Below are 21,358 nucleotides of genomic sequence, written 5' to 3' on the forward strand. Positions count from 1 at the left end.
TCTGCCTGCCCCAGGCCCCCTCATGGTGATCGTGGAGTACTGCAAGTATGGCAACCTCTCCAACTTTCTGCGCATCAAGCGCGAGGCCTTCAGCCCCTACGCGGTAAGAGGCCTCTGCCGAGGTGGGCGCGGGGCGCCTCTGTGAAGGTGGCGGCCCCGCGGACCCGCTCCGTGCCTCCCTACAGGAGAAGTCGCCTGCGCAGCGGAGGCGCTTCCGCGCCTTGGTAGAGGGCACTGAGACTGATGGGAGGAGACCGGCAAGCGGCGACCGGGCCCTGCTCACCCGGCTCCTGATGGGCAAGGGAGGGGTGGGGCGGGCTCCTCCTGTCGGAGAAGGTAAGAGCCTGCTTCCTCATGACCTGTGTGGCAGGCTGCAGAGGACACCTCACGATCCGCACCCCGGGGTAACCTGACCTCGGGGAAGGGCGTGTGTCAGGAGCGGGAAGGGGGCACCTTAGCAAGGGCATCTTGGAATTTTCAGAGGTGTCAGACCTTTGACGTGGGTATCATAGGATGAATAGGCGTTTGCCTCACAGACAAGATGAGGGAACAGCCCAGGGCCATGGAAAGGGGGCAGAGGCCCGCTGGTGCCATAGAGTACTGCTGCAGGAGTCATGAGTGCCCCCATAGACAGCAGAGACCAGGGACCGGAGAGGGGCTGGGGTCAAGAGGAGGCGCCTCTTGAGTCCACACCCTCCTCTGTGCAGCCGAAGACCTGTGGCTGAGCCCACTGACCATGGAAGACCTTGTCTGCTACAGCTTCCAGGTGGCCCGGGGGATGGAGTTCCTGGCCTCCCGCAAGGTGGGTCCCAACAATTGCTGCAGGCCCTTTACAAGAGCAAGGGTACAAACGTATCCGGACACATAGGCTTGGTCACTCCACAGTGGTCCCACAATCAGTGTGGCTCACAGTTTGCAGAAGAGGAAACAGCCCAGAGTGGAGAGTGCCCTTCCTGGGGCGCCCTGACTAGTCAGTGGCAGACCAGATGTGGGGTCACTGTCACTGCCTCTCTGAATTTCCCTGCTGGGGACACAGAACTTCCACCGACAATGCAGAACTCAGACGCGCCTGGGGCAGCCTGGAGTTCAGGTGTGGGTGTTATCCAGGGCCTGAGCTGAACACTCCACACCCTTCCTTTACCCACAGTGCATCCACAGAGACCTGGCTGCTCGAAACATCCTGCTGTCCGAAAGTGATGTAGTGAAGATTTGTGACTTTGGCCTTGCTCGAGACATCTACAAAGACCCTGACTATGTCCGAAAGGGCAGTGTGAGTGTAGGCCGCCGGGAGGAAAGAGCATGGGTGCTAGGGAAATGGGGACAGTGAGGCCCCAGGAGAGGGGGTGCTGCAGGCTCCAACTCCTTGGTTTGCCAACCCACTTGCCCAGCTGGGTGGCATCTCTGCCCCCAGATCCCTCAGGGCACCCCGGAACCCTGACCACTGAGGCAGCACGAGAAGCAGAGTGAAGCCAGGAGCTTGTGCTGTGCCCAGGGCCTGTCCCTGGGGAGACACTGACTCCGTGTGCTTGCCATGTTAGGCCGGGGGTGCAGATGCGTGTATCCACCCATGGTTAAGGATCAGGCAGTGCCTGCTCAGGCATCTGTGACTGATGAGGGGTTCGCACTAGCAAGAGGGAGGAAGAGGCCTGGGGTCCACACTCTGTGTGACGGCCTCCTGCCTCCAGCCCTGGGCAAGGCTTGACTGCATTCCACCTCACAGGTATGGGACACAGCTGGAGGCAAGGGGCCCTATGTGCACTGAAAGGAAAGGAGACTAGGACCTGGGCTGGGGCTCGGCAGGGGGGGGGGGACCACCCTGCTCCTAGTGAGGGGACACAGGGAGTGGGGAAGGTGGCAAAGATGTGCTAGGTCACCTTACCTCAAGGGTGGGCCTGGGCCGTGGCTCTGGAGTGAGAGGAAGAGATGCAAGAGCTCAGGGGATCTAAGGGAACTGGGCAAACAGAAGGGCTGCAGGGAAGAAACCGTCAATCCACAGTGGGGCCAGGGCCCAGCCTCTTCTTCCCTGCCCCGCCAGGCCCGGCTCCCCCTGAAGTGGATGGCCCCTGAGAGCATCTTTGACAAGGTGTACACCACACAGAGTGATGTCTGGTCCTTCGGAGTACTGCTCTGGGAGATCTTCTCACTGGGTGAGTGTGACGAGGGTCGCTGCTCCAGCATGTTTTGTCAGCCCTTCCATGGCCAGAATGGGGCACCTGGAACAAGCAGCCCGGGTTCATCGTGGGCCACTGCAGTACCACCTCAATCCTGGGCCAGAACAGGGCCTGGATCTTTGCAGCAGCCCCAGCTCTCCATGGGGCCATTCAGTAAAACCACCTGCTTATGCAGGAGGCACATGGAAATATGACAGCCAGGATGGAGGGAGGCAGCAAAATTCTACTAAATGACAATGATAATGACAGTGATAATGCAGAAGTGCTGAAACAGTTTTCTCTCATTGCTGAGACAAGACACTTAATGCCCAAAATGAAAAAAGGAAAGGTTTATTTAGCTTACAGTCTTTGGAGGTTTCAGTTCCTACTCAGCTGGCTCCAGTGCAGCGTGGTGTGGCTGAGGGGCAGCCACAAGCAACAGGAGTGAAAAGGATGAAAAGAGGGGAAAGCCAGCTACCCGCCTCTGCACGAGTGCCGCACTCACACGGCCAGTCCCAGTGCTCGACAATGGGCCAATCACAAACGCGAGGTTTAGCCGCCTCCGTGCCTGCATGAGGCTTGGAGGGACACACGGACACAAACCTAACAAGAGGCTGGGGACTTGGAGGCTATCTGTGCAGCAGAGGGCTGGCAGTGCCACTGAGCGGGAGGGGGTGCTTAGCACACACTGGGCCCTGGGACACACTGGATCCTCAGCATTCAGAAAAAAGGAAAGGAGGCGTGCAGAGAGGCAGGTGAGCCTGGGAAGACTGCAGTCCAGGTGAGGAAAACACGCAGGGAGCAGCCAGCATTCCTGCAGTGAGAGGAAGGAGAGGCTTTGTTTAAAAGGCTTAGTTCTGTGCAGTCCTGCCATCCCCAAGGATCCCAGGAACTGACTTCACTGAAGGAGGGAGAGGGGACACCTTGCTTGGGCCCCAGGGAGCAGCAAGGTGAACTGTGTCTTTACCCTGCCACGGAGAAAAAAGGAAGGGAGGAGGGGACAGAACCGGTGTAATCAGGAGGCCATTTCACCCCTGGCTGCCCCTTCTTGCTGGCAGGGGCCTCCCCATACCCAGGGGTGCAGATCAATGAGGAGTTCTGTCAGCGGCTGAAAGATGGCACCAGAATGAGAGCCCCAGAACTGGCCACTCCCGCCATGTGAGTCTCCTGCAGATATGCAGGTGCTGGGGGCACCAGGACAGGTACACAGAGAATGTTGTGTGGCCACAAGAAGCATTCAAGCATGGGGGAAGAGGGGCAGGAGGGGGTGGGCTCACCCTGTTCTGTGCTGACCCCAGATGACCTGGCCCTGCCTCTGGACTCACAGTAGCAGTTACCACACCCTAACTTGGAAAGGGAGGCACGTGCCCTGAAAACACCTGACAAGAGCCCAAGTCACCAGGGACAATATCCCCCAAATGGGCACATAGGCAACACTTGCAGAAAGAGCAAGGCGGGTGATCTGAGAACTGCTCTCGATGAGTGGGAGAGCCCACACCAAGCCTGGAGCGGGAGAGCAGAGCGTGCAGGATGAGCTTGGTCTGTTTGGTTTCCCTTTTTTAAAAAATACCTTATGGGGGCTGGGGATTTAGCTCAGCGGCATAAGCACCTGCCTTGCAAGCAGGCAGTCGTGAGTTCGATCCCCAGTACCGATAAAAAGGAAAAAGACAAAAAAAAAAAAACATACCTTATGGCTGGAGATGTAGTCAGTGGCACGGTGCCTGCCTTGCTAGTGTGATGTCCTGAGTTCAGTTTCTGGTACAAAAAAAATTTTAAAACAACTGAACCTGAGCCCTTGTATAGAGAAGAGGTTTACTCAGCACAGTTTTAAGAGTCCAAAAGCATGGCACCAGCATCTGCTGGCTCTGGGGAAGGCCTCCAGCAACATCACAGTCTGGCAGATGACACCACAGTGGGGCACAGGAGGGAGCAAGCAATCACACAGCAAGACGGAAGGTGAGGGACCAGCTCTGTAACAGCCTGCTCTTGGCAGGACTCACGCCCTTCACTCGGGACTCTATTCCCTAGGCTGGGCTCCACCACACTGGGACGGAGCCTCTAGCACAGGAGCTTTGGCGGATCACACTCAGGCTGCATCTGAACCACTTCAGGGAGCTGGGGAGCAGGACAGCTGGGCCAACTGGTGGGAGGGCTGGGGTGTGCTCAGCATGGGCCACAGCCAGCTTCTCCCGCAGACGCCGCATCATGCAGAACTGTTGGTCTGGAGATCCCAAAGCGAGGCCTGCTTTCTCAGAGCTGGTAGAGATCCTGGGCGACCTGCTTCAGGGAGGAGGCAGACAGGTGAGCCCTGGCTCTGCCCTACCCTGGGGCCTGCCTTGACTATGTTGAGCCCCACTCACCTCTCAGCTATCAGGCAAAAGCACGTGTGATGGACCTGGGCCCTTGTCCTGCTTCCCTCTGCACCCGGCTGCTGCAGCATCTTCTGCTGGTACCACAGTGACAGTTGCCCAGTGGGCATCATCAGTCCACAGGACACCCATCCTGGTGCTCTGGGGTCTGCAGAGCAGCCTGTCTCCCTGGCATAGCAATGGATTTCTCCACCCCCTTCCACCCACTGGGTACACAGCCCCAGACCTGTGTATCCTGTACCTCCCTCCCCAGTGGTGCTCAGGGAGGGTGCCATGTGCTCTGGGATTGACAGAGCACCCCAGAGGCATCCTACACCTGGGCCTTGCCTCACAGCCAAACCTCAGGGACCAGGGATGAGAGCTTGGTATCAGTTCTACCCAAGGAAAAGGTGACATCTTCTAACTGGTCCCAGAGCTGCAAAGGGCATCCAGAGGACGCAAGAGAAGATGCTACACAGGCCTGGCCCACCCTCCTGCCTCATCTGCAGTTGGGGACCAGGGAGGGCTGTTAGGGGAGTTGAACAAGGCTGACAACCAAGCGGTCAGTACCCTCAACCTAGGCCCATCCCAAGCACTGGCTCACACAGCCCCACCTGGTCCCATCTGAGAGGGCAGGACTCGAGCAGTTCTGTATGCAGGTGTAGGGGCTGCAGATCGGGATGCTGTGTGATCCTGGCCCCAGCCACTTCTCCAATTCCTGCCAGGAGGAAGACGAGGACTGTATGGCCCTGTGCGACTCCCAGAGCTCAGAGGACAGCAACTTCTTGCAAACATCCACCACAGCCCTGCATGTCACCGAGCTGGACAGTAGGGGCAGCCAACCAAGCATGCATCGCCACAGCCTGGCTGCCAGGTAGCCCCTCCTGAGCTAGGAACAGGACATAGGGCAGGTATTGGTTTGGAGGCAGCTCTTTTATCCTCCTGAGTCGTCAAGGAAAAGCAACTGACAGCAGCTTGAGAGGCAACTGGATGCCAGAATGATTCAGATGGGAGCACTGGGCACAATGCTCCTGTGGGCCCAGCCCACTGTGGGGCTCCCCTACGCCCATGGCCTCACAGTCGTGCTTTGCTTATGGCCTCCTCATTGCTCCACGCTGAGTACCAAATGCCAGAGGCTGGCATTTCAGAAAGACAGGGGAGCCGGGCGTGGTAGCACACTCCTGTAATCCCAGCACTCGGGATGCTGAGGTAGGAGGATCATTGCGAGTTCGAGACCAGCCTGGGCTACAAAGTAAAAAGCCCAAGGCCAGCCTGAACCACATAGCGACCCTGTCTCAAAAAGATAAAAACATAAATAAAAATTTTTTGGAAAGAAAGGAAGGAACCAACCTAGTTCACAGTCCTGAGGCCCTGAGATCACTCTAGCTCTGAGCAGAGTCTCGTGGCAGCTGGCGTTATGATAGCAGGATCCCATGCCTATGTGGGTCAGCAAATCAGAGGTTCATGGCCTGGGATAGTTCATTGTGTAGCCCATGCCCTTGGGAAGACACCGAGTCCTAAAAGAGCTACATTAATCCCCTCTTGGCAGTGAGCCCCATGACTTAGTTATCATGAATGAGGCCTCAACCCTTAAAGGTTCCAACCTCAGCTCACCACCCTGAAGGCAAACCTGCACAAAACCTTAGGGACATAGGCCCCTCCAGTCTTTATACTATTGGCACTCCAGAACTGCCCACTTCACTTTGAAAAGAATGCCCATCTTGGGTGCCGTCAGGGTAATAGTGTGAGTGGCCAGGTTTGAGCCAAGACTCCTCCCAGCATCTGATGATTTAGCTCTTGAGCAAATCCCAGGAGCCATTGTCAGGGACCCTGGGAGCAGAAGAAGACACTCAGTAACCACCCACCTTAGGGAATGAGAACCTAGCCCAAGTTCCCCAGTTCTGGTTTGGTATCTCCTATCTTGGGCAGTTCATATCCCTGGGAGATTTTGCTAGCTACACTCCTACCTGCTAGCTGGTAGAAATGGACACTGAGTCCTGCCGCTCTGCCCCAGGAACAGTGGACAAGCATAGGAGTTGGTTCCTGCCAGGCTCTCTGCCAACCCCCGTGCACATGTGCATGCAGGCTCGTAGCCACACACACCTGGGGGTGCACATGCAGGCTCATCAGCTAAGGCCCAACCCAGGGAGAAGCCTGCACCACCACCACCAGCTCTGTGCCCCATCCACTCCCACTGGAGCCCCCTGTGTGCACTGAAAGGTTCTGTTCTTCCTGTACAGGGCTGGATACAGCTCAGGAGGAGGGACTTGCTGGAACCCTTCTGTGGGGATTGTGTGATGGCCATCTGAGCCCCTTTTCCCTACCCCTGCAGCAGGGCCGTCATGGAGGAGACAGCAGATGGTGGGGGAGCCTCCAGAGGTACTGGGGTGTGCTTCTCCAAGCACCCACTGTTTCTCCCCACAGATACTACAATTGTGTGTCCTTTCCTGGATCCCTGGCCAGGGAGGCTCAGACCCGGAGTCCCTCTAGGATGAAGACATTTGAAGAATTCCCCATGACCCTGACAACCTGCAAAGCCCCTGTGGTAAGGAAGGGGTGAAGAGGGCTACACTTCTCAGATCAGGGCCAGGGGTGGAGGAGGCAAGCATCAGGTCCTGAGGCAGGTGACAATTCAACTAAGCCTTTCTAAATATTTATTTTATCTTTGATTAATGTGTATACATTGTGTGTATTAGTAGAGTTTGGTGTGATGTTTCAACACACGCATGAGTGTGCCCTGATGGGATCCACCTTCCTTCACTCACCTCCGACTCTCCCAAGCTCTAGCAATCACTGCTCTGCTTTCAGGGCAACATGCCTGAGCTGCCACCTGTAAGAGAAATTGTGTTATGTTTGCCTGTCTGTATCTTGGTCATTTCATTTCCGCTTCGTCCATGCTGCTACAAATAAAGAGATTTCCTTCTCTACCTCTGAATAATACTCCACTGTGTGTGCATTCCATGCTTGCTTCATCTAGTCACCCATTCACATGTCTTATCATGAACAATGCAGTCTCAAAATAAAGACAAAATGGTCTGGGTATGTCACTGAGGAGTGAAGGGTCTGGGTTCAATTCCTAGCACTGGAAAAAGAAAGAAAGGAGAAAGAATGAAGTGGGGAGGGAAAGGAGGAGAAAGACAGGAATTGGTTGATCCTGATTGCACCTGCATCTCTTTGGTGAGGTCTGGAAAGTGGTGAGGCCAGGGGTCACCTCCAGGCACTTAGGGTCTCAGTGCTCAGGCAGTGCCCCTGGTGCCCTGCTCTTGCTCTGTCCGGTCAGTGTTGCTCAGGGCCTCCCAACTCCAAGCCCTCTCCCCAGCATCATGGAAACCCCAATGAAAAGGCTGCCACCACCCCAGGTAGCATCAGCATCAGGCACCGGAAGAGGAGGGTGGGCCGTGGGGAGCAGGAGGGCTGCAGATGCCCACCCACGTGGTGACACCTGTGTCCTAAGCGCAGGTCGGCCATGCTGAGGCTCAGCTTGGTGAGGCTGGACAGGTGTGCCATTTGCTGAGGAAGAGACCAAGCCTCTAGACCTGAGCTCCAGAGGCTTTGAGAGGGAGTCATGTTGAGCACTGGTCAGGTCTCCAGAAAGCACTGACCCACGGAGTGGGGCAGGCACTCAGCACAGACCCTGGTCTGTGCCTCACAGGTCAGACGCAGCTGCTGGGATCTCAAGCTCTGAGAAGATCAAAGTTCCCCTCTGTGGAGTTCAGAATGAAAACCACCCAAGCCATACTTGAAGGGGAACAAGGCCCTACTCAAACCTGTGTCTCTCTAGGGTGATCATTTAAAAAAAAAAACAAAAGCAAAAAAACTGTGAGCTGCCAGTCTTCTGCCTGCTCCATAATTTCTGTTGCTCCTGCTCTACCTGCACCCTTAGCACACATGGGTCACTGACACGACACTGCTCCCCCAGACCTCAGCTTCCTGCTGTGCAGTGGGGACTGTGACTCCTACCTGCATGCTCTGGGGATGCAGCAGGTGTCCCTGGCCGGCTAGGTCCCCATGGGGGTGGGATGAGGTTCCCAGCAGCCACAGCCCTGGTTGGTTCCCTCGTGCAGGATAATCAGACGGACAGCGGGATGGTGCTGGCCTCTGAGGAGTTTGCAGAGATAGAGAGCAGACACAGACAAGAAGGCGGCTTCAGGTAAGCGCTGCCACGCCTCCTTCCCGCAGGGCCTGGCTGCACCCACCACTCTTCCTGTGGCTGTCAGTCACCCAAGCTGAGACTGAGGCCTCTGGCACCCACCTCTCCCCGACACCCCACCCTGACCCTGCGGCTCCTGCCGCTCCCTGCAGACTTGACTGATGCGCATCCTTAGCCCCATGCATGGAAGGCAGGAGATAATATAACCTGAGCTAGCTGCCATCATATTTTGTTAAAGACAAATTCCTTGGGGCTGGGGATTTAGCTCAGTGGCATAAGTGCCTGCCTTGCAAGTACGGGGTCATGAGTTGGATCCCCAGTACCGATTTTAAAAAAAGACAGATTCCACCTGTGAGCCAGGCTCAAGGGGCATCTGGGTAGAAGGTGTTTCCCTTTGCTTGTCAAGGTAGCCTCCCAGAAGAAAAACTGGCCATATTTAAACTTTACCAAGTACACATAAAAGACTTAACTGTCTGTTTAAAGCAGTCCTTTTATTTATTTATCTTATTCTATTTATTTATTTTGAGGTGTTGAGAGTGGAACCCAGGACCTTCACATGGAGCTGCATCCCCAGCCCTTTACCCTTCTTATTTCGAGACAAGGTCTCACCAAATGGTTATGTATCCCTGCTTGGGTTTGAACTTGATTTCTCAGCCCCTGCTTCCCAGAGGCTGGGTTAACAGGCAGACCACACCAAGCCTCCCTAACATGTTTGCCTAGTTAGTTTGCTAACCTACGCCTATGCAAACAACAGGCTCTGATAGCTCATGAGGCCCTGGTCCCTCCACCTTCTGTAGACCACTGTGTCCAGGCCAGGCCCACACCTCAAACATCAGTGTCCCTTCCTGTCAAGAGCTTCTTTTGAGGCCAAATCTTTTGCTTCTCCTGGTGCTATTTTTTACTCAATAGTTGATGTTGTCACTGACTGCTTTGCTATAAACCACAAGTATTTATTTGTATAACATCAGGATAATAATGTCATATTTCACCTTACTTGTAGGATATATTTTGAGCTGTGCAGCTTACTAAGTACAGGTGGAGTATGTCTTATCTAAAATTCTTAGGACCAGAAGTGTTTCAGTTTCAAAGTTTTTTTTAAATATTTGCATATGCTATACCAGTTGAGCAACTCTAATCTGAAAATTCTGAATCTTTTTCTCAGAAACTTCAGATTTCAGAGACTTTTGGATCCCCTAAGAAGGGCCCTACATGTGTATTTTAATTCTCATTTAATTAATTATTGAGATGAGATACTTTCCCAGGCCTTTGCTTTTAAAATACGGAACTTAGGAGGAGTGGAGGGGGGTGCTTTCCTGTAATCCCAGCCCTCAGGAGGCTGAAGCAGGAAGATCAACACAAGTTTCTGGACTACATAGCGAGCTCAGGACCAACCTGAACTACACAGCAAGACGCTGTGTCAACAAACAAAAAAATACTAAACTTTGAATTTTCAGATTCAAGATGCTCAACTTTTACTGATATTTTGCGTTCCTGGGGGTTGAACCCTGGGCTGCCTCACACATGGTAGGTGGTACTGCACCAGCCAGCCAGGTGCCCAGCGCCTAGAGATCACTGTTACACCGTCCATGGGGGAATGCGTCTGCAGGGCTGGCACACAGAGGCGAGTTGCAGGTCACCCAGGGAGCAATGTTTGCGTCTGTATTATGCATCTTTTCCCTCTTTTTCTTTTTTTAAATGGATGCAACCATCAGAAGACTTCTATTAGTGACCTGGTTTTGGAAAGTTAATGCTAGTTACATTTTCACAAATAGTTGCGGCCTATGTTTATTTATCAGTGTCCTATCATTCACACAAAAACAATTCAGTGACAGAGTAAGGCTAAGGTGTAGCTCAGCGGTACAGCACTTGCCTAGTCGCATGTGAGGTCCTGGCACCCCAGCACTGGAACCTCAACACCAAAAAGTACCAAGGAGAACAGAGGATGCCAACTGTTGAAACTGAAACCTCTACACATTTTCCTAAAACAATGCAGCTGCTCAGAGAGATCACTGACAAAAGGACACGCACACATACATGTTAGTGTGTGTGTGTGTACATGCGTGTGACTCAGCTTTGCAACTAGCAGGTCTAACCTGACCTCCAGCAGAAGGAAACCAGATGAGGACTGTCTCTTCAGAGGAATGCTAGACATCACTCTTGGGACAGTGCCCTGGGAAAGGGAAGCAGAGCTCCTGGTACAAGTGTGAGACCCCATGGGTGTGGGTGCTGTCACAGATCAGGAGCAGGAAGCAAGTGCTGGGCTGGCATGATGAGAGAAGAAGGCTTCAGAAGACCACACTGTCCTGCAGAACAAGTTAGCATCCAGAGCTCAGAAGACAGACAGACAGACACACACACACACACACACACACACACACACACACACACGTGCATGGGACTTATTCAATACAGAAACTGCCTCAGCAACAACAGCTACAGAAGGTCTGTCTGGGTTCCCTGGGAAACTCTTCACACTAAATCATGGAAAGAGACAGCAGATCACCTGGCTGGGACAACTGTGGCATGAGGAAAGTTCTCCAAGCAGGTGCCAGGGCACAGTGTGCCTGTGAGGAAGGCCGCTCTGGAGGAAGAAGGCCGTTTACCTTCCCGGGCCTTTCCTGTTCCCTGGCCCTGTGGGTGCCAATTCTTCCTCACTTCCAGGTTATCCTTCCCCTTCCCAGGAACCATTCCAGACCCTGGCTCCCATGCCCTGCAGCATGCTGTTACATCCAAGGCTCTAGGCAAAAGGGAATCTGGAGGACCTCGGCTTATCATTGCTCACATGGCTGCCCGGCAACAGCCAATGAGAAGCTCAGCATTCCTTGTGGTTGTGATACTGGACAGGAATGGATACGCTGTACAAAAAAAGGGCATGAGCTGGGGTAGCTCAGTGGCAGAGCGCTGGCCTAGCAAGTGTGGGCTCTGGATTCCACTGTCAGAACCACAGACTAGAACAAGGACGTAGTGAAGGGCATTTGAAGGGATACCAAATATGTGGCCCCAACACACAAAGCATAGACATAAAGAATCAAGAAAATAAAATTGAAATAAAGAGGTAAAAAAGTAATAGACATAGATGAATAGAAGACTACAATGGTGTAAAATTAGAGACCCTGAAAAGTAAAGCACAAACTAATATGTCAAACTTGTAGCTCAAGTAAGACTCTTAAATAAATAAAAGAAGACCTAAAATAAAAGGACACTCGGGAAAACTGACCCAAATCAGTCAACTCGGTGACATACTCCAGTAGCGCTATTTGGCTTCAAAGGTAAACATTCTGGGAACTAAAACAGAAAGACCAAGTTATTCGCAAATGAAAAAAAGAGCAAGACAGAAGGATTAGTATTTAGATTTTCTTCACCAAGGCATAGTGGCAACTCCTGTGATCCCAGCATTGGAGGCAGAGGCAGTAAGATTTCTGTGAGTTCAAGGCCAGCCTGCACTACATAGAGAGACCATCTCAAAAACAATTTTTTAAATAATATTATTCAAAGCAAAATAGCAACAAATGGGCTAAAAAAAAAAAATCAAAGAGAGCTGAGTGTCCAGGCATATAGCTCAGTGGCACAACGCCTGCCTCGCAAGCTCCAAGTCCTGAGTTCAATTCCTGGTACAAGAAAAGAGAGCTGTGTGACTCGCACACACCTATAATCCCAGTACTCAAGAGACTGAGACAGGAGGATCACTATAAATTTGAGGTCACCCTGGGCTACACAGTGAGACTCCATCTCAACAAAAATAAATCTTAATGAAAGCTGAAAATGAGATCAGATAGGAGGGCGTGGTTGGAACCTGAAGCTTGGGTTTTATTGCCAAAGCAATACGTGGCCATTGGAGGAGCCCTCAGGTCACAGTCCACTTAAAGCGCAGCTGTGAATGGGAGTGCAGGGAGGCGGAGCAGCGGTAGACCCGCGGCTGGCAGAGGGGTGTAGCAGTGGGAGTAGAATGCAAGGACCACACACAGCCAGGCCACACACAGCTGGTCTGGAAGGGCAGTGAGCAGGTGACGTGGGAAGAGGAAGGCTCCAAAAAAGAGCCCTGTGGAACCCAGAGGTCCCCGGTGCAGAACACAGACGCACACGTGCACAAGGGACTTGGACAGTGGAGACCCTACCCCTTCCCACCCGGTGGTGCGTGGTTCCCTTGGACTCCGCGCGATTGGGGTGCACAGGTGCACCAACTCCTAAAGAAGCAAGTGAGGTGAGGCTGATGTCTCTGTGGCACTGTGTCCAGAATTGGGGTCCCGGAAGTGTGAGTGAGTGTCCACAGTCTAAGTCAAGGCTGAGCAACAAGGCCTGTGAACAAGCCGGCGCCGGTGCTTCCAATCAGGCCCCGCGGTGCATGCTCCTGCCTTTCTAATGCCAGCCTCTCTGTCTCACAGCTGTAAAGCACAAGGCCAGGAGGTGGACGTGACTGCGGTGCACCCTGACCCCGGGGGGAGACGAAGTCGGCAGGACCAGGGAGTGCAAGGAGGCCAGGTGTTCCTCAATAGCGAGTATGGGGCGCTGCAGGGGCCTCTGGCAGAGGGCTGCCGAACCGCTGCAACCAGCACACCCTTGTCTTCTGACAGCAGCTACTGAGCATCGCGCGACGCGGGCCCGTTGACCCTGGGCTCTGACGGCGGTGGCAGGGACATCCCCAGCAGGCGAGGAGAGAGTTGGAGGCCTGGGCTGGACCATCGTGTCCTTCAGCTCTGACCCTGAGGAGCCTCCTCCGTCCCCTCCAGGATCTGGAATCCTGTCCCCTTCCCTGTCGTGAGCCCCGCCCTCCAGGTGCTCCCAGCCCCTTCTCAGATCCAGAGCCACGTACCCAGGTGACCTTGTCCATGGGTGCTGGCCCTGAACAGGCCTCTCCTAGGGCACTGGCTCATAGTCGCTCCCTTCACCATGGACAGTGGGTGACACAGGCCCCCTGTCCTGGACACATGTCTGGACTCATGTGGGCTGGAGGTAGAGCTCCTTCTGAGCACATCTCCCAGCCCCTGCCCCAAAGCTGTGCACCAAATCTGCCTCCCCTTCCTCTGGGAAAAAGCATGCTTTACCCCTCCCAGAAGCTGCAGAGAGCCGTGTCTGTGTTTTCTGTCACAGCAGCAAAGGAGGAATTGGGAGTAGGTTGCTCTCCTGAGCCCACCAACGGCTTCCTGACTGCTGGGGTGACCCAGTTCCAGAAAGGGAGGCAGAAGCAGCCTGAGTGTGCAGAATTGTCCCACAGACACTTCCTTCCACTAGAACTTCAGGACTCTCAGCTTCTGTGATGAGTTCAATTTTCAAAACTTCAGCTGGAAGTGGACCCACTTTTTTTTTTTAACTGAAATTAGGCAGTTTTTGGCTAAGACACTGCAGTCCACATAGCTTGTCTTTCTTAGAAGATCCCCAACCGTACATGCCCAGTCCAGAATCAAGAACCAACCTGTGGCCCAGAGCAGCCCCTTCTGGCTTTCTTCCTGGGACCTGATTTTCCGTCCCAGTGCCTCCAAGACTTGAGCACTGTGGGTTCCACCCAGGAAGGCATCAGGGCTGGCACAGAGACAGTGTGGCCCAGTGCTCACGGCAGTGAAGATACACCTGGGACCTATCTTTGGGAGGACCCTCCCCTTCCTTTTGCCTTCCCTCTGTGCCCACACTGGCACTTTTGTTCCCATGGAGGAGCAACCAAGCCCCCCAGGAGTGAGATCATTCTGCCCAGACCCTGTCCCAGTTTACATGATTCCCCTCCCTGCCAAGAGAAAGCCCCTCCTCTGGTCAGCAACGCAGAACGCAGCCCCACCCCCCTTGCCCAAGACGCTTGCAGGACAGGCAGCTGCAGCAAGTGAGGTCTCCGCTGCAGACTCCCCCGCAGGGCACACTGCCACTCCGCGAGACCATGGTGCAGGTGTGACTGGTCCTCGCTGACCCCGGGCTGCCTTCTGCGTGGCACCTGGCCTTGACTCACCCGGGGAAAGTTGAAAGGATGCTGTGTCTCTGTGGACTGAAACCAGCAACGCGGGGCACAGCCCCCCACCCCGTGTGCACCTCTTCCTCGGCCGGCCACCTCTCCCCTGTCATGTAACTGCACACCCTGCGATGGGCTGGAGAAGAAAACCCACTGCACCCTTGTAGACATGTTCTCCGAAAGATCTAAAATATTTAACAAAAGATAATAATAAAGCAGATGCCAGTCTCTGAGTCACCACGAGTGGATTCTGAGTAAAGTCTCAGCAATGTCACGCTGTCGCCGTGGGCTGCCCCAGCCCAGAGAGCCCAGGACAGGCGCCGCCACGCGAGGAGGCGCGGTCCCCGAGGCGGCCGGCAGAGGGCGCGCGCCGGCCGGCTTCCCGACAGCGCGGTTCCTGGCAGCGCAGAGCCGCGAGGGGAGGCTGGACTCCGGCGGCGCTGAGACCCCGGCCTGCGCCCCGGCGCCCCTCAGGCGGAGCCTGTCTCCCAGTCAGGTGCCGCGGCGGGCAGGAGGCTGTGTAGCTCCCCTTCTTAGCTGGCTTTGCTTGTTACCGAGCTGATTCTCAGTACCGAAAAGACCCGCGCCACGCATCCGTGTGTGCCGGGACGTTTCATCCTGCACTGGACCCGAGTGAATTCAACCGCTCCTGGGATCCCATGCTGTGTGCTCCCCACCCCTGGCATGCCCGGGCCTGCACACGTCGCCAAGCCCTGTGGAAGATTTCCAGGGGTGCGCTCACATCCTCCTCCCCTTCTGTGCTATCTGCTGCCTCAGGTGCCACTGCACCCCTTCCAATACCCTCAACCCCAGCCCAAGGCCCACTGCCTCACAAAGTCACCTTCTTTTGGCATCAGCAGTGCCCTCGAGCATCCTTCCATCTGGAGGTCACTGCGGCCTGGGCTCAACATCCAGAGCTGTTCTGGAGAAGGGGTCTGCAGCTGTGAGGCTGGGCTTCTGGGTGACCCCTGGCCTGCAGAGGAGAAGCAGAAGAATGAAGGTAGAGGCCTGAGGTGGGGAAGAGGGGCCAGGGGGCCACTCCACAGGCCTGGGAGCACCAGACGGGAGTGTTTCTTGTTTTAAGGAAAACAGGGGTTCTGAGAAAGGTTAGTGGACTCAGGGAGACATTCATGCTGCAAGAAGAAGGGATCTCAAAGAGGCTGGGGGAGGATGGGCCACCAGGCAGCATCTGAGGCCTACAGCGACACTGGGCCAGCAACGCCCCTTACAGCCTGTCTCTCTTCTGTGGCTTCCACTTTGAAAAGCTTTGGTGGTGAGTCACAATGCCCCTGGCATGACCACACTATGAAGCAGCCTTCCCCCTCCCCACCTACTCATGCCCACTGCGCTGTCTGACCCCCGTGCCCCTCTACACATGCACCCACCCCCAACTGCCACCTGCACCCTAAAGGCAAGGTGACCTATCAGCAGGTAGGGTCTTTGGGGTAAGGAAGTCACAAGAGGTTGGTTTCCTGATAAGAACCCTGAGGGGTCCTCTGTCCTCATTCTACCCTACAGGGACACAGGGAGAAGTCACATGTCCAGGAACAGGAGGTGGACACTCTCCAGACACTGGGTCTGCTGGGGCCTTCATCCTGGGCTTCCCAGTCTCCAGACCATGGGAAATGAACATGGGTGACTGCAGCCAGGGCGCTAAGCCACCCCCGCCACATCTCCCACCATGGCAGAATGAATGGGCACTTTGGGATGGCAGCGAGGGCATCTCTGATGGGGAGAGACCGGTCTACAGTCTGGGCTGGGATGTGCCCAGGGGTTTGAGCCACCACCCTACACTCTCAGCTGGCAGACAGCGGCTCCCAGTCCTGGTGTACGGAAGCAGCACAGGCACTGCTAGTTCCAGCCCCACAGGGGAGCCAGACTTGGGAGGACCTCGGGACCTCAGGCGGGTCACTGACAGTCTGGCTTTTCTTGTGAGTGAACGCGGAGGGCCCTGCCCACTCCCAGTGCCATTCCTTTCACTCCTTTGCCTATGCTTCCTTAGTCCTAGGCTTGGTGGGCCTCCACCTCGGCCCAGGCAGACATAGGAGAACGATCAAATCACATACCATGATTACTTGGCTGCTGCCTCTGTGATCAGCACAGCCTGTAAAGCACTGGAAACCCACTAAGACCTCAAGAAGGACCACGGGGAAGCAGCAGGTCTTGTTTCCCTGAACATAAATCAAGTGTTTAAATTTGGTATTGCTGGCTGCTGGCTTATCACCCCCTATAAGGACAATCACCTAACGCATGGGATCGGAGAACAACTGACACCATTTGAGGCTGAATCAAGCTTTGCCTGAAGGCAAACCGTTTTTAGAACTTCAATGGTTGCCAACCCAGGTGGGCCAGCTTTCGGTCACTTTCACCAATGCATTGAGCTCACACCACAGGAACCATGGTGATGACCTCTTCTTGCTCTTTCTACTACAGGGCCTGCAGGGAGGAGGGCCTTGGTCAAGGAAAGGACAAGAGGAAGTGCTTGAGAGAGCCAGATCAATATTGACCAAGGTGCAGGTATCTTGGGAACAGGATGCCACAGAGACACTGCCCAGAGCCCAGAAGGCCCAAGTTATGCGGAAGGCTGAGGTGATGAGCTGGCAGAGTGGTGGCCCTGAGCAGAGGCTGAGTGCTGGCATGAACAGTGTCTTGGGAGCATGACAGCCCTCACCATCCCCGTCTGTTGCTCCTCGAGCCACCTGTGCCTGATGGGGCCCTCGCACTTGGTTCCATGTGTCCTCGTGGTAACAGCACAGGGTGGGAGAGAAGGGACACCTCTTGGCTGGTGCCACTGCATATTGGGATGTCCTAGGAAGCACTGGCCTAGCCACACCACCCAGGGCTCTTCAGGACTGGGCCATGTACAGAAGGCTTTGTAGGGAGGGCCCAGGATCTTGGTCAGGAGCAAGGTGCTGGCTGAGCCTCCCGTGGTGGCCACTGTCCTTTGCCCCGGTGGTCAGGGAGCTCAAAGGCACCAAGGGCCTGTTTCTAAGCTGTGCGTGCACTGGCTCAAGGGGGGATGGCGCAGTTTATTTAAGATAAGCATCACAAGGCACATCCTGTGCCTGTCATCCCCAACTGGACTCCATGAGACAGCATGACACTGGCTGCCATGGGAAGAGCAAGTCAAAGTAAGCACCATACACACACAGCGCCCATGACAAACAGCACCCAGACACCTGGTTTCCAGGGCCAGGAGGCAGTGCCCACCTGCCCAGAGCGGCCATACCCTTTACCAAGAGGTGGCGCTGGGCCCACCATCCTCCCCAGTTTGCCTAACTGGGCAACAGGGGAGGCTCCTCAGTAGCAGGTCTGAAGACAGGCGCTGGTCTGACAACAGGGAAAGACAACAAAGCAAGTGAACCTCCTGAGACTTCAGTCATTGAGGATGCTGCATGGACAGAGTGCTGAGCACCAGGCCAGAGGCCCAGGCAGAGGAAGTGGGCCCAGTCCTCACCCTGCTGGAAGACTCCATTTGGTGGGCATCTGGCTTCAAGTGCTTCATAGTCCTTTCACAGTCCCAAATCTGACATTTGGCCCATGCCCAAGACTACCAAAGTCATTTATCTCCAGCACTTCCTGCATCTCCAGAGGGTAAGATGAGGTCTTGCCCCAAAGGGTGCCCTGCAAACATTGCCTGGGACATGCTGAGTGTGTCATTAGCAGAGGGTGCCAACCCTTTGCTAGGGTTGGGGACACCTCTGCCACAGGAGCAAGAGTGCAGGAGCTGGGCGGAAGGCACGGGCTAGGTGTTGACAGCTGTTACTATCCTGCCCTCTCTCTCTATAACAGGTGGTCTCCAATACCTACTGGAGACTGTCAACTCACCTAGCCAGCCAAGAGGCCATGCAGAAGGGGGAGGACTGATGGGCTCAGAAATCTAGCCAGCCCAATTCCTGGAGACTTTTGATGTGACTTTATATGAAAACAGAATCTTAGCAGTGCAATGAGGAGACTCCCTTGGAGGATCTCGTGAGCCAATACAATCACATGAGAGAGGTAGGGAGATCCCAGACAGAGACAGAGAGACATAAAGAGGGAAGTGGGAGGGAGACGACAGAGAAACAAAGAAGGGAGGAAAAGGGAGCTGAGGGGTAGAGAGAAGGAGAAGCAGGGAGGGGAAGGGAACAAGGAGTGACATGACCATGGAGGCAAGGCTGAGCAATGTGGCCACAAGCCAAGGGATGCCAGCATCCACCAGAAGGTGGAAGAGGCTGGAAATTCATTAGTTCAGAGAGCTTCTAGAGGAGTGTGGTCCTGCCCATAACATGCCCACACCTCAGCAATGCAGGACTTCTGGACTTGAGTGCATACATGTGTTGTTTCCAGCCACCAAGCACGTGATGACAAGAGAGCAACCCCAAGAAGCTAACACAGAGAGCTCACCTCACTCCATGTGGGCAGAACTCGGCCATCCCCACTGCCTACCTCTGCAAACAACTCATCCTGGGAGCTACCAAAGCCCACATCACCTGAAGGGGGACTGGCCTGGGTACGCTCTGGCCTTGACTGTTACTGCTTGGAAGGCTGGGGCAGGTCCTTGGGCCCTCAGAAATGAAGGGGACATGACGGCTTACTTTGCTGGGTAGTTGTGGGGATCCATTTGGGGAACTGGAAAACATGGGAAGGAGGCCTGGGAGCACACTGCAGGCTCATGGAAAGCCGAGATCTACTCAAACCATGTGAGCCAGAAAGGTGGAAGGAGGATGGGAGTTCTATTGTTTGGTTTTATTCCTTTGGTTTTGTTTTCCACAGTGGAGATTGAACACAGAGCCTCAGTCATGTTAGGCTGGTGTTCTACCCCTCAGCCATGCCCCATGGAGCTTGTTTTAAAGGCAAAAATGCCAGGGAAGGGGCACACGGAGGCTACAAGAAACTGTGCTAGGACAGGAAGAGTTGGCCCCTTTATACTGTTGGTTCTCATGCTACACAGGTCTTTCTACATGGTGCAAGGCAGGCCCAAACTCAGCTCCCAACACCCACCCACTCTGGGCACGCAGGCCTGGGCACAGAATGCCCCAGGGAATAACAAGTGCTGACAGGGACACAGAGAAGGGAGACCCATGCACTGCTGGTGGAGATGCCAAAGATGCAGCTGCTGTGGGGAGTCAGAGAGTGAGTCCTCAAAAAACCAGGAGCAGAGCTATTGTAAGTAGCTGTGCCTCTGGACATACGGTAGTTTTCTCTTAACTGAGGTTCTGCTTCCAGGGTTGCAGTTACCAGGAGCCAGAAAATATTAAATGAAAATTCCAGAGAAAAACCATTCAGAACTGTTTAACTACATGCCACACTGAGTGCCGTGAGGGCACTGGCACTGTCTAGGACCCATCGTTACTCCTTTACCCAGTGCACTACCTGCCCACTACTCACTTAGGGGCAGTGTGGGTATCAGATCCACTGTCATGGGGTCACAGTAACCCTTGTTTTACTTATAACAGTCCCAAAGTGCAAGACCAAAAATGCTGACCATTTGGATATGCCAAAGAGAAGCTGAAAAGTGAGCTTCCTTGTAAGGAAAAAAATAGAAGTTCTTGACCTGGTAAAGAAAGAAAAAAAACATCGTGTTCTGAAGTTACTAAGATCTGCGGTGAGAACAAATCTCTCAGTGAACTTGTAAAGAAGGAAAAAGAAATTTATGTCAGTTTTGTTGACATACCTCAAACTCTAAATTTATGGCTACAATGTCTGATAGGTGCTTAGTTGAGAAGGAGAAGACATTAAATTATGGGGTTTATACTGTGAATGTCACTTGATCAGGCCTTCAGTGGGCGAATTCATGTTCCTTGATTAGGGGCGGTGTATACCCAAAATGTTGGAAAAAAGATCTTAAAGCAATATTTGAACACCCATTTTCACATCAACATTATCCACAGTGGCTAAAAAAATGGGTGCAACTTTGAGTGAAGCAAAATGTGACATGTATTAAGCCTTTAAAAGGAAGAAAAAGCTAGGTAAGACCAAAAAAAAAAAAAAAAAAAAAAAGCTAGGTGTGATAACATACTCCTGTAACCTCAGATCTTTGGGAGTCTGAGGCAGGAGGATCCCAGGTTTGAGTCCTGTCTGGGCAACCTAGCAAGACCCGGTTGTAAAAAAATTTTTAAAAGCCTGATGTGGTGGTACACATGAAATTCCAGCACTCAGGAGGCTGAAGCAGGAGCATTATTGAAAGTTTGAGGCCAGCCTGGGCTACATAGTGAGTTCAAAGCCAGCACGAACTACAAGAAGAGACCTGTCTCAAAAAAGAAAAGGCTACACTGGTGCCTTGTGTGTCTTGTGTATTTATCCCAATGAAAATTTGGGAAAAAGAGAATCCTGTCAGAAGGGCTCCCATCTCCCTGTGACTCCCTGTGGTGGACCAGCGGGGGCTGGGTCACTCTTCGGGGTTGTGGTCTGTCCTCTAAAACACCTGAGGTCCATGGCGTCCACTGCAGGCTCTCCTTGGAGCCAGGTGATTATGGACTGAAACCTCTATGCCAGTGGGCTAAATAAACCTTTCCTTCCTTCATTTTGGGTGCTGGGTATTTTGTCCCAGCACTGAGAAAAAAGTCACCAAGACATATGGTTTCTCCTATGTGAGAAATCCAGATATAAATAAAGAGCAAAACAAAAGATGGATAAGAAAAAATTGAAAAATTTTTTACAAGTTGAAAGCGGATTAAAAAGATAGAGGAAAGATAGTGGAAGAGAAAGGGGAGTGGATTAATGAAAAAAAGAACTGTGATAGGTTATGTACATGTATTAGCTTCCCATCAGAGATGTGATCATTACATACTATGAA

The 21,358-nt window shown here is 53.6% G+C and overlaps 1 protein-coding gene and 2 long non-coding RNA genes across 5 annotated transcripts in view; 2 read left to right on the plus strand and 1 right to left on the minus strand.

Moving 5' to 3' along the window:
- Flt4 (fms related receptor tyrosine kinase 4) overlaps nucleotides 1–14,818 on the plus strand; it is a 38,367-nt gene extending 23,549 nt beyond the window's left edge. The window contains exons 20-31 of one of the 3 annotated variants that reach the window (XM_063230433.1): nucleotides 15–103; nucleotides 186–336; nucleotides 708–802; nucleotides 1,148–1,270; nucleotides 2,036–2,147; nucleotides 3,209–3,308; nucleotides 4,346–4,451; nucleotides 5,224–5,372; nucleotides 6,923–7,043; nucleotides 8,563–8,648; nucleotides 13,031–13,127; nucleotides 13,220–14,818. In XM_063230433.1, coding sequence (XP_063086503.1) covers nucleotides 15–103; nucleotides 186–336; nucleotides 708–802; nucleotides 1,148–1,270; nucleotides 2,036–2,147; nucleotides 3,209–3,308; nucleotides 4,346–4,451; nucleotides 5,224–5,372; nucleotides 6,923–7,043; nucleotides 8,563–8,648; nucleotides 13,031–13,127; nucleotides 13,220–13,267 — 1,277 coding nt within the window. In that variant the 3' untranslated portion in view covers nucleotides 13,268–14,818. Of the gene's footprint in view, nucleotides 1–14; nucleotides 104–185; nucleotides 337–707; nucleotides 803–1,147; nucleotides 1,271–2,035; nucleotides 2,148–3,208; nucleotides 3,309–4,345; nucleotides 4,452–5,223; nucleotides 5,373–6,922; nucleotides 7,044–8,562; nucleotides 8,649–13,030 lie in introns of all 3 variants that reach the window. The other 2 variants (XM_063230434.1, XM_063230432.1) reach the window with 2 other exon arrangements.
- LOC134471553 (uncharacterized) lies at nucleotides 2,486–4,349 on the minus strand. Its single transcript, XR_010040988.1, has 2 exons — nucleotides 3,838–4,349; nucleotides 2,486–2,964 (listed from the first exon to the last, which is right to left on the minus strand). It is a non-coding gene; the product is annotated as an uncharacterized LOC134471553 (long non-coding RNA).
- A 288-nt stretch (nucleotides 14,819–15,106) lies between the features above and the next one.
- On the plus strand, nucleotides 15,107–20,570 carry LOC134471554 (uncharacterized). Its single transcript, XR_010040989.1, has 4 exons — nucleotides 15,107–16,923; nucleotides 17,014–18,174; nucleotides 18,373–18,579; nucleotides 18,910–20,570. It is a non-coding gene; the product is annotated as an uncharacterized LOC134471554 (long non-coding RNA).
- The last annotated feature ends 788 nt before the right edge of the window (nucleotides 20,571–21,358 follow it).

The sequence above is a fragment of the Cavia porcellus genome, unplaced genomic scaffold (genome assembly GCF_034190915.1).
Source record: "Cavia porcellus strain 051 isolate PalLab524CR breed Dunkin Hartley unplaced genomic scaffold, mCavPor4.1 scaffold_19, whole genome shotgun sequence".
Lineage (NCBI taxonomy): Eukaryota > Metazoa > Chordata > Mammalia > Rodentia > Caviidae > Cavia > Cavia porcellus.